Raw genomic sequence first — 16,188 nt, forward strand, 5'->3', positions numbered from 1 at the left:
TGTTGTTTTGTCCAGGAAATCCATGTAAGTACTTTTGTTAATTTCTTCCTTTTGTAGTTACCCCATTCCAGTCCCCTTTTCATTACATTTCTCACGACCCAGCTCTCCAAACAAACCAAGAGTAGCCGTTCGCAAACGATTCGGTTTATTTTGCTTACCCTATCCCCAGTCCAGCAATTTCTGTCCCCAATTTTCAACCCCCTATAAATGATCCCAATGTGGTAGGCAAGATAACCCGTTACAAGTTCTGAGCAGAAAAACTCCTACCTAATTATTGGGTTTTCAAGGACGGTTTGTTGAGTGTGGAACTTGGTATATACTGCTTCATGATCAGATAGTCCTGCATTAATAATTGTAGAGCGTACATCAAGGGGTGAGAAATCTGAGACAATATAATCAATTATGGTAGATGTTGTTTTAGTAATTCTTGTAGGAGAATTAACGGGCATTGTGAAACCATACGATTCGAATATATTGACCAAGGATAATTGGGTAGCACAAGCAACAGCGTAATTAATATTCAAGTCATCACATAGAATGTTTCTGCTTTTATTGGGCATGTCCTCTAACAAATTTATCAGATTCTGAAAAAATAGTTCCGTGGAAGAATCAGGTGATCTATAAATGCAAATAATGTATAGATTAAGAATCTTGTTAAAAACCAATGAAAACTCAAGAAAGGCTTAATTTAACAGAAAGTCATATTTTGTTATAGGAGAGAAATCATTATTTATAGAAAGAATTAGGGTGCCACCATGAGCTGAACTTGGACGATGATACCTAGCAATTAAGTGGGATAATTTTCTACAAAAAAAGGTTCGTTGACTTCAAGCCAGTGAACTGACCGCAACTATCAGGGGAAGTCCTAAAACTAAAATAAGTCATCTGTTTTATATCTTATAGAACGAATATTAATTAGAACCATGTTAAAGTTGTCATCATTAAAATAATTTGAGGTTTTTATTTCCACAGAACACGTCGTATTACTTAAAAATTTCGTTTTGGAGAGACAACGGCATAGTAATTTCGGTGACATAGTAATTTTTCCGAAGTGAGAAAGAACCTAAAATCAGCAAGATCAGCTTTCACATCAGTTTGACTAATTCCATAGGTATAGTTAAATTCTAGAAGGATTTTTCATAGATCTTCAGTCTAAGTGGGAAGTCATTCGGAAGCCAAAAAGAGTTTAACGCTTGTGTTGGTGAATCCTTCGTAACATACTATAGCAGGTTGGTCGTGTAGAAAAGCAAGATGTAGCTTAATGGCTTCTAAGATATCCGGTTCCTTTAATTTTGCTATAAGATTTCGAGTTATCGGTTAATCTAATGCTATAGGTCGGATAACGGATCCAGATTTATCGTTGGTTCCAAAGTATCCTTTTTAATGAAGTTAATATGAAAATGGAAAGCATTGTTAGATTTGCAAATTTTGATGGTCTGCTTGTCTGTGAGTATTTTTGTGTTTTTCACTTCATTTTTGTTGTTGCTTAAAGTGGCAATTGGATTTTCCAAGCTAACGGGGCTTCTGATGTTCTTCGGACTTATATTTGACTCAGACGAAGACGTTCGGAATATGAAGATTCTGTAGAGATGGACCTTTTAATGTTTACACCAGGTGGCCAAATTTCCTTATTAAATAATAAGTCAATGGTGGTTTTAGATTGTATGCCTATTTTGAATGAGGAACCACTCGCTGTGTCGGTATCTTGAAGGAGGGTATATCTAATATACCTAGCTTCTTTTTAATAAAGTGAACAACTTGTATAGGGGTTTAAATTTGGGGTAAGTTGGTAATAACTAAGTAATGGTATTTATCTTCTGTAATTTTTGGCTGTTTCTCTGCACTTGATTCAAAATGTTTAGGGACTTAAGCTTGAGTACCTGAGGTGGCAGAGAAGATATACATTTCATTTTGCTTAACCATTTACAGTTTACGAGCGCGAAAATGGACACTATGTGCCGTTGGCATTCTTTTTGCTTTCAAATAAGTTAGCAAAGTCATGTGGCTGCCTTAAATTGCAGATTTTATCTCTGATAACCGTGGTGGAGAAAAATTCAAAAAGTTGGACTAACTGCTGCGTATTTAAAGGACAATGATGTCGGGAAATACCTTAGATGTATGTTTGGTATACCTTTCCTAGATCCATTAGACGTAGGAGAGTGACTTTAATGAGATTTGCTGACTACTTGGTGGACAACTTTATTTCTGTAGAGGCAGACTTCCCTCCTGGGATGTGGGTGGAAAACAGTTTATCACTTGAGCGTTAACCAATGCTGTGAAAGTTTCTATTCTAAATTTAATTCGTTATTTTACAAACCGCGCCCTAATATATTTCAATTTTTAGAAGTTTTAAAGGATATTCAAATTGACACTTATAATAAAATACAAAGTTCTGCGAAATCAAAAAAAGTATACCGAAAAGTACTTTAAGAGCGTCAAAAAATAGTTGAACACAAAATAGCGCAATTAAAGCAAAATAAAATTAGTAAATTTGATTTTTCAAATGTATTTAGATTTATAGCAAAATAAATGCCTAGTTTTAATTTATATTTGTTTAATTTTGTAAAGGTACAGTATCTCCCGGATGTTTTTACACTTTTCGAGTGAATATGATATTATGTATAGTAATATTCCTTTAATTATATAAGCTATAGTTAAACGTTAATTAATAGAAGATTCTAAAGTAACTAAAAAATATATTGCATAATTTTTCTTAAGGATGAGTAATTACAACGATTGCCTGATTATAATAAATTTACACGCTACCACTGAACTGCACTCGTTGCTGACTTTTCCGCAGTTTATGGTTTTGAAACGATAACCTGGCAATACTATTCAATGTTCTAATATACAATCTGAGTGTTGTATCTGATAGCATTTCTTCTTTTTTATTTTAGCCTTTGGTAAAATTCAAAAGTCATTTATACTACGAAGACAAAGATAACGTTCAAGAACGATTAAAATCTCTTGTACCTTTGCCAAAAAGCCAAATTATCTTTTTTAAGAATGGAGAGTGCCAAGGAGTTGCCTACCAGGACATACACCAGGGTTCTTATTATCCAACTCTTTCTCTGTATAAGAATATAACTGTTTCCGTTAATTTCGGACCCAATTTCAAGTATCCTCCTCCTATTGAGCAATATAATTATAAACCGGTAAGTTAAAGTAGAGTGTTTCTATATGATTACTACTTGTTTACATCATTGTGACGTATTATTTATGAAATTATATTTTTTAATTAGATTAATATAAAGAGAAACGAGAGACCTACATGAAGTACAAAACATCAAATACTCCAGAATCCCGAGACACCTATAGAAGAATACGAAGTGAAACAAAACAGTTGGTAAAAAGAACAAAAAATGAACACTGGGGCAGTTTACAAAAAGGATGGAAAGCGACTTCTACGGTACACGAAAACAAATATGGAGATTCATAAGAAACCAGCGGAAAGAAATGGCAGAATTGAAGGAATTCAATAACATACAAGCAAACGAATGGGAAAGATACCTGACGGAACTGTTTAAAGGAAAGGAACGTAATCAACACAATAACGTACCTGAATTAAGACACGAAATAGAAATTAGTTTTCAGGAAGTAGAGATAGCTATAAAATCACTCAAAAATAGAAAGTCACCAGGACCACATGGAATAACCAACGAGCTTCTAAAACACGGAGGAGAAAGTATAATCCTAGAAATGACAAAACTTATACAAAAACTAATATTGCGCTGCAAGATACCAGGCGCATGGAGAAACAGCATAATGATACCAATGTTCAAGAAAGGAGATAAAGAAGACCTTAACAAGTATAGAGGTATAAATCTACTGAAGCTTACCACAAAAGTCCTAACCAACAAAATCAATAAACTAACAACTTTATTAGATGAACAACAATGATTCAGATCCGGAAGATCCTACGTAGACGATGTATTTGTACTAAGACAAATCACAGTGGACACCTTAGCCCCTACCAGGAAATCTGCTAAAACTAAAAACAATGCAAAGGGCAATGGAACGAAACATGCTTGGAATATCACTAACAGACAAGATTAGAAACACCGAGATAAGGCGTAGAACAAAGATCACGTGGAATCACCACAAATATCGTGGAAGAAATAATAAGAAGGAAAAGGCGGTGGGCCGATCACATAGTGTATTTTAGCTTTTACTTCATCGGGACCAAGTGCTGTTTAATTTTTTTCCGTTTGTATTGCCCATGTAACCTCACTTTCTGTAATACATGGACCTGTTATAGCAATCGGTGTATAGTGTTCTACTCTTTCATCTTTCATTTTTCCAGTCTTTCAACTGTTCATTGATATCGAATATTCAGTGTCCGTTTTTGCCTTCTAAACTTTGGGATAGTTGTTTCCGTTTGATTTCGGCGATCTCTTTTAATTTATTGTGAAGATGAAATGTATTGTGTTTTTGTTTTCATAGTGTTCAATTTCATTACATTCTTTACTATGAAATTGTGTTTTCGCATGTCTTATCTTCTGCCTGATAATTGTGTGGATCCTGTTGTATTCGTTTTTATCTTTATTTCTGATTTCTCTTCTTTGGTCAATGAGTCTCAGTATTTCTTCTGTCATCCATCCTTGTTTTCTTCTTGCTTTTACTGTACTTAATTTTGGTTCTTGAACGGTCTTTAATATCTTAAAATTCTCATCCAGTTTTCATCAGTACTTTCATCTTTGCTCGATGTCAACTTTAGGTTATAATTACTCGCCTTAAATGTTGACCTGGAAGACTTTGACATTTCGCGGCTGAAGAGCATCGTTTGCTCAGTGAAGTACAGCTCCTATTTACACAATTCGATTGATTAGAGTCTGGGCTTAGTCTAAAATACCAACCAATAAGATATCTGCGCATAAATAGGCTATCTGAATTTATAATATATTTGGATGATGCAATATGTTAGTTTTATTCCAGAAATAATCACGTACATACAATTTTTTGTAGCTATCTATACTTAATATTATTCTGAAGCTATTTTCTATTTATACGTCAATAAACGTATTTTAACCTTTAATTGTGGCTTATTCCCATTTAAATAGTAATTAATCTATCTACACTTGTTTTAGAAGAAAAAAAAATGGTTCAATGAATAAAGCCGTGAGGAGAAATTTACTTACCTTATATTGATGATACTGTATATCGTTTATTATAATTTATTATTCATAACATTTTTAAAATCATCAGAATATCTGCATTGTATTGAATGTCTACTTAATTATGAAGCCCAGAATACGTATGAATCACTGGTAACAAACTAAAGGAATAAAAAAAATACTCCATTGTGGTGAACAAATGGCATCGCTAATGCAGTACACAACGAGAAACAAGCATATCAAAAGTGGCTGCAAATAATGACCCAGATGATAAACGAACATATGCAAGGTTAAACAGAGAAGAAGAAAACCTAGTAACAACAAATACATAGTTCAACAAATATTGAAAAACCGCCAAAAACTTAAGAATAATCAGAAAAAAAAACGAGTGAATAGGGTTAATAGAAGAAAGATCTTGGGTGGAACATTACTCACAATTCTGACTAAAACAAGACCGCACTTTACGAGCACCATCTTAATTATATATGCACGATTATATGCATTATATATACGATGAAGACTACGAAATACCAGAATACAGGACGTCGAAGATGCAATAAGAATTCTAAAAAATCAAAAAGCATGTGGACCAGAAGGTATACCGAACGAATTATTAAAACACTTCCCACGAGTATTACCAGAGTTACTAGCATATGTTTTCACCTTATTCTATATAGGACATGACTTACTACCGGAGTGGACAAAAGCCACAGCCATATTAACCAGGCTACTCCATAGCACCTACACTCTTAAAAATATATCTAAATGCGGCGCTCTCAGTGTGAAGAAGCAAGTTCTGCAATAAATATGGGCATCCCAATAGAAGACGACGAGAAATTATACACCATTCACTTCGCTGACGATCAAGTAATTCTACCCGAAGACGAGAGTGATATGAACTATATGCTTGAACTAGGAAGTACATCAAGTGAAGCCTTACAACTAATGATAAAAAAAACAGAGTACTTAGTTACAGGGGAAAACCAGAAAGCCTAAAAATTTAAATACATTCCAAAATTAAACAAGCAAAATCAACAGTTACACGTACTACTTTGCAGTAATCAAATGACAAAAGAAGATAAAAGGATATAATTTAAAACAACAATAGAAGGTATTGGGTTGTAAGACGATCTGGGAAATAAATCAAGGAAACAAATCAAAAATTAAAGCCATGGAAATTAATTATTGAAGGGGATGTTGCCGGCTTACTAGACATACGAAGAATTCGGAGGATTCCAGAGGAACGAAGATATTCGGAGAAAAATTGAAATTCTAAACATCTAGTGATCTAGACAGTATAGACACAATTAAAGCCAAAAGACTAAACCGATATGGACACATGCAGAGTATGCCTGAAAATAGGTGGCCAAAAAAGATAAAAAAAATAGACTTCGCACACTAGAATAAAAGGAGGAGAAGATGTCAAAGACGCAATGGCCTCCAGCGATTTAAAAATTGAAGACTGGCTGGACAGAAAATACTGGAGATTAGGATGCGAGAAACGGAGCCAGCTGTGTAAAACTCGCCTATTATATGTTATACATAATGAATTTTTATTTTTTACAATATTCTACTTTATATTTTTTATTTTTTTTATAAACTTCTTATTAGTTTTGTCTTATAAATGTCAAATTACGGTTGTTACTGTTTTTTTTACAGTTGAAACATAAAAATATTTATCGAATATAAAATATTTAACAAATATTTTTATCAGTTAAATTTTTTTAACAATTTATTAATTTTTAGGTGTCAGATCGAGGAGAAGAAGCTATAAGTGACCAAGCGTTAGCCGATCTTGTATATTTAATAGAAAATGAGGGGAAACTAAGACTAGACAGTTTTGTACTGTAATAGACTTTTTTCTAATCGTTTTTTAGTTGTACAAACTAAAAACAAATATTTTATATATTTAATAAAATTATGTCTGAATGAAATTTCAAGGTACACTAAACGCAAAACAAAGTTCATTGCACGTTAGATGGTCATATAGAGAATTTTTTATATAAAAATCTGCGATAGTAGATTTCCAACTACCAAGTCTTTGATTAGCTGAAAAGTCTACAGGACTGTCATAAATAAAGTATTGAGCGAACGTCCAAGAAGAACTTCAAATACAATTCCCACTGTAGAAATGCTACTCTAGTTTCTAGAATGTAGAAGTTATGATGTCAATTTTGAAAACATTTGCTATTTAAAAAAAAACAACAGCGTGTATGAATCTTAAAGATATATTGTGTTTTATCGCACTGAAAACGGTATTTTGTTTGCTGTATTTTTGTATATTCCGAATATTTTAGCTTCTTATCGCTTTCCAGTTGGGTTAAATGATGAGTATGACTGAGCTCCGAGCTCCTATTTCTCACTATACTACCCATGCTTTGGCTATTTACTTGCGAAGTTCAATTCAAAGCCTCAGATCCACTTTCGATTTTATACGGCTGCGTTTGAAATAATATTTCTAACTAGAGTCGGAATTGAACTATAAATCCTGTAAACTAAATACATCGAAGTGATTACGTCAGCTTACTGAGTCATCGGGACGATTTCTTCGTTGTTTACTATTATAAATATTCTATTCAGATGTGCTTGATACTGTTATTATGCTAACAAACTTTGATTTTTTTAATTTAAAAAAACTCAAAACTTTTGATTTTTTTTACATTATCTGCTTCTAATTTCACTAGTTTATCTTTTTTCGTGCAACAAATACTTCTTTATTGGTGTATATTTGTCATTAGAAACATATTTCTATGCTTATTCTTTATTAAGGTTTGTTATTTTATTTGCAACTCTTATTAGTGTTGAGATACTGTGTATTACTTCATTTGTTATTATTTTGATCTTGATGTTGTAACTTGATCTTAAAACTCGTCATGGGCACAGAGCACTGGCACACAATTTCAATCCTCTTTCCGTACCATGTCCTTTACTGAACGTTGGCTATCATAATTTTATTTCCATCAGCTCTGAAAAGGGACGACGAAGAGTGATTAAACCATTCACGTAAAATACGAAGCCATGATGTTATTCTACGACCTGGACCTCTCTTTCTACATATTTTGAACTAAATAATAAGATGGAGGACTTTATAACCTTCTGGGTATCACATGACATTTCAACTTCAATAATCAATAACTTGTCTAATCCAGCTTCCTTCCCCATCTCCCCCACCTCTCTCTCTCTCTCCCTCTCTCTGTCTGCGTTTCTTTCTCTGGTTCCGCTTAATATTTAATCCTGTGTTGCATGAGTTTTTTTTAATCATAAATTGTATCGATGTAAAATTGTTATTAATTGTTCATAAAATTTTATACAATTATAAAAAAAATATTTCATGAAAAACAGTGTATTTTATAACAAAAAAAAGTATGTGCCATTTGGAAACAGTATTCACAAAATTTGGATTGTTATAAAATTATCATATACTAATAACCTATGGTAAATTCTGAAAATTGCAAGACAACTGCTTTTGGAATGAAAGTTTGTTCATTTTACATCTTTTTCTTTTGACAATCCATCCGGACCAATATGAAAACTGATCCGTTTGTATATGTATATTGCGTCGTGGTCCAATCTACTTTTTTTATATAGTTGTTCTAGAGTTAAACTTCTAGGCCGACCTGATTTTCGTTTTTGTAGGATACCAATGTAAGTTGTTTTGCGAAAATTGTTTTTAAACTGAGTAGTGGTAGAACATCATCAAATTTTCCCCTATTGTCGCTTTATTCGCATATCTAAAAGCCAATAATTGACTACTAAATATGTATTATGTGAAAATCTGACACCATTTCGTGCATTTTACTTGAGGAGGAAGAGGTAAAGGAAGCATTAAGGAAATTAAAAAATAGAAAATCACCAGGAGAAAATAACAATCCCGAATGAACTTCTAAAGTACGGAGGACCAGACCTCACTAAACAACTATTAAAACTAATCCAAAAAATAATAAAACAAAACAGAATTCCACAATCAAGAATGGAGATCAAGCATCCCAATACCTCCCTTCAAAAAGAGAGACAAATTGGACCTTGAAAATTACAGAGGAATTTATTTATTAAACACTACACTAAAATTAAGAACCAAAGTGATAAAAAATAAACTGAATGAAATTATGATAATAGAACAACAAGGATTTAGGTCGGGAAGATCATGCACGTTATATTTATAGAGACAAGTGCAAGATAAATTATAAGAATATATCAAACCGCCATATTTATGTTAGGTACACCTTTAGAGAGATTTGACGGTAAAATTAAAGCTACGTTATCCTTATTTACGCAAGAAAAATACGTACAGGAATAATCAAAACGATCGAAAATATCTACCAAAACAACAAAGTAGAAGTAAAAGAAGAAGAAGAACTGGATGAAACAAAATGACCCAGCTAGCAAAACGTTCCTTGATTGACTTATTGGTCAGAGAAGAAGAGGAAGACCCAGAACAAGGTTCCTTACTAACATTGATGAAGACATGAGCAATATGGGAATATGTGCTTGGCGGATAAAGGCGATGGATAGGGACGACTGGAGAGAAATTCTTCAGGAGACTAGGACCCACGCAAGGTTGTAAAGCCAGAATGATGATGATGATGGAAAAGAACTAACTGACCCAATTGAAGCTAGCAATGGGACTGATTACATAGGGAGATTCCCTGAGTCGTCTGTTGTTCAACCTGATTATGGATGAAATAATAAAAAAAGTAACAAGTAAAAAATAATACCAAATAGGAGAAGAACAACTAAAATATTCTGCTATGCAGACGACGCAATACAACCCTCTCAAAGTGAAGATGGTTCATAACGTATGCTGCACCAATTTAATATAACCGCCAGAAAATTGAACATGTTAATTTCCTCAAAAAAAAAAAATGCATGGTTATAACAAATTTACTAAGTTATAAATTGGAGCTGGAAGGTCAGATAATAGAACAAGTGATGATGTTTAAATATCTAGGCAACACAGTATCTAGCTACGAAAAGTTCGAAACATAAGTGGAAGATCAAGTGAATACAGCAAATAGAGCCGTAGGTTGTTTGAATGAAACAATATAGAGAAATAAAAATATTGGGAAAGAAATGAAAGGCAGAATTTACACAGATTTGAACAGTCATCAGACCAATCGTGACATACGCGGCAGAAACACGACCTGGCATATAGAGGACAAAGAGAATGTTGGAAACAGCAGAGATGAAAACTCAAGGATTGGGTAAGAAATAGAAGAGTAGAATGGAACGATCATATAGAATCATATGGAAGACCACGAAAAGGATGGAACGACAACTTACTGGAAGCACGTTGAAAAACAGAGTTATGTCTACATAAAAAGAAGAAGCTTTTTACGTGAATTGGATATAACTCTAATTAGGAATACTGAAGATCTACTTCCTTCATATGTTTGTTGTATTCTAGTACAATATTTGTACAATCAAAATTGTTTTTTAACACTGTCTCTACGAAAAAACCTTTCCACTTTATGTAATGGTTTAGATCCACAGTAATCTGAGAGTAATGTAACCACTGGACTACGTACATGCTAGTATTTTCATAATTTGCTGTATATTTTGCAAGACTCCCCTTGGCAATGGGGGAGGCAATGACCTTCCCATTGGTCATTTAGGTCACGTGGTCGATAAACCTGGTCCATTAGAAAGATATGTAGGGACTGCTTTGCCTCAGTTTTCTCTGTCGCTCTGTGGAATATGCTTGCATTGCAACAGTTAGCCTATTTGTAGTATATGTCAATGGATACAGAATATTACACAGGTTAATCGAAATTTATAGTGGCAACACAATATGTTCCAAAACCAACGCTCCAAAATGGGAACATTGTGTTTAGATATTCTAAATTATAGAAACGAATTATTCACGGGACTTTTTAATGTTGACCCTGTTTAAAGGGAACCCCGTTTGGGCTCATGATACAGTAGAGTGTTAAATAGAGGTTGTGTCTTTTTTTAGGTTATTTAAATGCGATTCTTTCGTTTACCCCGAGAGCTGCCCACTAGTAAAATTTGAAGATACGCTTAACTGAACTTTATTCTCAAATTGTAGTTTTTACTTTGACATGTGTATTTCGCTATAAATATGTTATAATTTTAGCCATAAACTTATAATCAGACTTTTGTCAATATTTGAGCATGATGCCTTTAACACCGATTCCACATAATATCGGATCTTTTTGTGTCATTTCACCAGAAAGTAAATTCAGGGTAAGTTCTTTCTTTGTCTAACGGTTGTTTGCTCTGACAATAAACTTAATATCACTTCATTGTAGTTTCTGTTACTTCCGTAGGAATTAAAGTCAAACCTTTGGCAATATCCATTATAACAATTTAACTCCTAACTAATAAACTGACAAATAAATAAATTGGCATATTGATTAACCAGTGACTTAAGATTTTGAGTTTTAATTTGTATGTATGTCTTGTCTATGCTAAATATTTATCTTTAGTTGCCAATAGTAAAAATCGCATACATTAATATTCAGTTGACGGAAAAATATCTGAATTTAGACTAAAATGTTGTTGAATTCTTTTGAAATCATGTTGGTATCGTGTATTAATGATACCATTGAATCTATCGTTTGTAATGATAATTGTTTTGCCTTTATATTACTATTTGTTAATACTGTTTCCTTTGTTTTTTAAATAAAATATTTAAAACTTACTGTCTTTTATTTTGCACAAAAGTTCATCTTTAAAATCACTGAGAAATGCAATTGTTCGCAAAAATTTGTTCTAAAATAGTTTAAAATAAGGCGATTCAGTGACATTAAAGCAGATAACAAGAAACTAAATGTGAAATGTACAAATAATACCAAATTTTAAACAAAAAAAATAAAATCAAAGTAGAAAAACATAAAACGACTTCAAGGCTCAACCACAGAATAAGAAACAATCAGAACCCACTCTCCTTGTCAAGATAAGTACGAGCATCTCGTTCGGAATCAGCCATGTTTTAAACGGAACCAGTACTGTTCAGTGCTTCAGAGCACGGATAGGTAACAAACTCTCAGAATCTTTCGAAATAAGTAGTGGCCTGAAACAAGGACATGCGCTGTCATCTCTCCTCTTTAATATCATCCTGGAGAAAGTAGCAAGAGCAGCACAACTTAAAACAGAATTACTGACAGTAAATGGACCAAAATTACTACTAGCATACGTAGATGACATTGACATTGCGCGAAACACAGTCACCAATGTGAAGGGGACTTAATAAATTGGAGGTAGAGGCAAAGAAAACTGGTTTAAGGGTAAACGAAGAGAAAACCAAATACATGTGCATCAACCATCGAGCAAAAAGACAAAAGAGGGAATGTAAAGGTAGTGGGGGCAAAAATATTGTTAGACAGGAAGTGCCATCTTGAGAGGCCAAATTAAACAAGGAAAGAGAGTCTTTCCTTGTTTAAGAAATCAAATTTAGTTGGGTTATGTTATTATTTGTCCCAACTGTCACATGAAATCTTATTTATATTGAAGTTTTTTAACAATTGTTTCACATTTTAGACTGTTATCGTTAATATTTAATTAAAATTTTTTCGTCTAAGACACATTCTGAAAACTATTTTATAACTACTGTTAATAAGTGTCGGAAAATTTAAATTTGGCGCATTCGCATTTCCGGATATGTCCGCCATCAGAGGCCACTTTTTTGGTCGCCTTTTCATAACGATTAGATTCCCTCTTTTGTCTTTTTGCTCGATGGCATCAACACACAAAAGGGACGAGATAGAATAGGACAAAATGTTACAATAGATCCATATAACTTTGAAAGAGTGGAGAGTTTTAAATATCTCGGAGCAACAATCACTGCAGATAACGATATCGCGGAAGAGATTAAAGGAAGATTTCAGGCAGCAAACATATGTATGTAGAGCCTCCACAATACTATTAAATCTAAAAGCCTAACACGAATGTCAAAGATTAGAATATATAAAACGGTGATTAGACCGGTGCTCATGTACGGGTGTGAGACGTGGACCCTGACCAAAGAAACTGAAAGAAAACTTAGATGTTTTGAGAGGAAAATCCTCAGAAGAATCTTTGGGCCTTATCACATTAATAGCAACCAATACCGAATGAGAACAAATGCTGAGGTCAAGCAGATGTATAGAGCGAGCGATTAAATCCCAAAGTCTAAGATGGACTGGCCATAGACTCCCTAATAACCGCCTTGTCAAGTTAATATGGTACGAAGCACCCACAGGAAGAAGGCCCTTAGGACGTCCACGAATCCGATGGAGAGACAATATATGGTCAGATCTAAGAACAATCTGGCTACCGACTATTATGGACGAACGTTCAAGATGGAAGCAAGTTGTGCAGTCAGCCAAAACCCACCCCGGGTTGTAGTGTTACGAGAAGAAGAAAAAGTGCTGTTCAGTGACCTTTTATCTGGCGTGCATGAAAAATTAACCCGGTTTAATTTATTTACGGCAACTATATACATAATATGCACTAATTTATCCGTACTTTTAGTTGAAGAATAGATTAAATTATTTCAAATGTACTAAATTATTAATATCTAAAAATTTAAATTACAGTTTTGTCGTAGCTTGTCACAAACTTCTCAATCCGAGTCTATGTTTCTGTTTAAAATATGGCGATCGCGTGATGACACACTTCAAAGGCGGCACCTGAGAGTGGGCATTCTGATTGTTACTTATTCTGTGGCTCAACCAAAGGCTTTAATTTTGATATTGGAATAAAAGGTACATTACATAAATTCTAATGATTATAAAGCTTAAATAGAAAGAAATCTTGAATGCAATAGGAATATATTTAAAAAAATCGCAGGAAAATGTACAGATTCAAAAATAATATTCACCTCATCAATTAATGCTTGTTAAGATTGTATTGATTGTAATGCTTGGATGTACTTGCTGGAATATAAGGGAAGGGACATAAAAAACCACTACTATTACTACTACAGCTTAAAAGCATTTTCAACACAGTCAGTTCAGCGAAGACGGGATCTTCCTCGATTCTACCCCAGTTTGCTTTTCTGTCTGTTATCAGGTCAGATTCTTCCTATATTATTTCTACATTCCTTGAAAGGAATATAGAACTAAAGATTGAATAGTAAGGAAGACAAAACGCAACCGTCTTTTACGCCTTTCTCTATTGGAAATACAACCATTGGATGCAAATAGCATGTATTCGGGACATATTAGTTTTCAACAATGTTGTACGTCGTATAGAGTTAATATTAAAAATGTTTTTTGAAAGAGCTTTTAGAGAGACTGATAATGGCATAAAGATTAATGGACAGGTTGTTAATGACCAGGCAACTAAACCTAAACTAAACAAAATAAAAACCGATAACTATTTATTGACAGATTAAATATAGGAGAACAATTTGGTTTAAAAATTAACACAGATAAAACGAAGTTAATGGTGGTTGGCAGAACACCGATTATATACCTTCGAGTATAAAGGCGAATGGTTATAATATTCGATAAGTCTTCATGTTCAGATATCTCGGAAGCTAGATAATTAAGAATCTTAACCCAAACACAGAGATATGTATCAGCATTGAACAGGCAAGAGTAACATTTATGATTATGAGAACTCCGATTAGCAACAAGAGTTGAATTTATCTGCACGGTACTGTTTTGTGAAATGCTACATTTACTCAGTGATGGGGTGGAGACATAACTGGGAGACTGGCGAACGATAAAAGCTAACGTTATGAATTGCCTTTGAAATATGAGTGTTCAGAAGAATCCTTAAAATTCACTGGACGGATAATATAACAGACGTAACCTAACTGGGTCATTATGAGATTGATGGGATGTGATTACGGTGGGTAAGATTGAAGATAAAAAAGGCATCGGGAGAAGGAAATACTCGTGGTTAAACAATATAAGGAAATGGACAAAGCTTGACGCCTATGCATTTCTCAGAGCCGCACAAGTTCGAACCTGGTATGCCAGAATTGTCGCAAATATTTAAAGCACCTTAAGAAGAAGGTTGTAGGTCATATTTTATATCAAATTACCAATATACAAGAAATTCAAAGTAAGAAACCGGGTAAGAGTGATTCTTCCTAGCGAGAATATAAATCATACATTAAATTTAGGATTTGGTTTTCTAAACGTTGCATAACAGAGGACAAATGTACTAACATAGGAATTTATAACTTGTATCCGCGTCATACCAATTCGTCTAGGCAAAAATCCCTTCGTGAAAATGATTTCCCAATAATCTATACTAGAGTAAACTGTAAAATACAATAGGTTTGATTTCGGTACAGCGTACCACCATTCGCTGATATCCATATTTCCGCCCCTTGGCATCCTCAGAGCGAACCTTTTATTTTTAATCCTTCGTAATCTATTTGAATTGAAATAACTTAGTCACCAATAATTATTTAAAAGACGATAATCTACAGGCATATATATTCAACTACCTCTTGGAAATCACAGAGTTGGTCCGTAATGGAGGTACCAAATATAACATTGAGTATTTGAAAAAATGTATAGTTCACATCTCTGTACCTATACTGTAAGTAGCTATAAGTTTTCTTACACCGGCTATATCTTCAGCGTAAAAAAAAGTATTGCACTAGTCTCTTAAAGAATGTGCCACCTGGGTTTTTTACATTTTCCACTGAAAGATTAAAAATATGACAAAAGTGATTCCTCCTTACTTATTCCAACCTTGCTTCGAAATGGTTTCAGACCCTTTCACCTACTTCTAACACTTTAGCTAGAATAGAAGCTCTTAACTTTTATAAATTTAAAGAAAAAATTAAGAGCTACTTTATAGTGAATGCCCTTTTTTCATTTGAGGAGTATTTCTCTTTCAATTTTAATCTGTTGTAATTATTATCTGAATGTTATGTTTGTTAATATATTGTTTTGTATTTATATTTCCCCCTCTCCCTCTCAGTATAATATATAGGTCAATAGTCTAAAGCATAGCCAAAACATCTCCACTAAAAGCAATAGTCAGGTTTACAGCCTTTTCTTTTTCGAGCCATTCACTCGCTTTTGCAGATGATTTAAACTGTTTCATGTACTTATTTCATGACGATTTTCCGTCGAAAGCAAGACGAACAGAACTTCCACTCCCTTCA

At 33.7% G+C, this 16,188-nt stretch overlaps 1 protein-coding gene across 2 annotated transcripts in view; it reads left to right on the forward strand.

Annotated features, from left to right (window-relative positions):
• ash2 (Set1/Ash2 histone methyltransferase complex subunit ash2) overlaps positions 1-11,773 on the forward strand; it is a 66,155-nt gene extending 54,382 nt beyond the window's left edge. For both annotated transcript variants that reach the window (XM_072540703.1, XM_072540704.1), the window contains 2 exons: positions 2,898-3,155; positions 6,861-11,773. In XM_072540703.1, coding sequence (XP_072396804.1) covers positions 2,898-3,155; positions 6,861-6,965 — 363 coding nt within the window. In that variant the 3' untranslated portion in view covers positions 6,966-11,773. The remainder of the gene's footprint in view (positions 1-2,897; positions 3,156-6,860) is intronic.
• Positions 11,774-16,188: the final 4,415 nt, after the last annotated feature.

The sequence above is a fragment of the Diabrotica undecimpunctata genome, chromosome 8 (genome assembly GCF_040954645.1).
Source record: "Diabrotica undecimpunctata isolate CICGRU chromosome 8, icDiaUnde3, whole genome shotgun sequence".
In the NCBI taxonomy this organism is placed as follows: domain Eukaryota; kingdom Metazoa; phylum Arthropoda; class Insecta; order Coleoptera; family Chrysomelidae; genus Diabrotica; species Diabrotica undecimpunctata.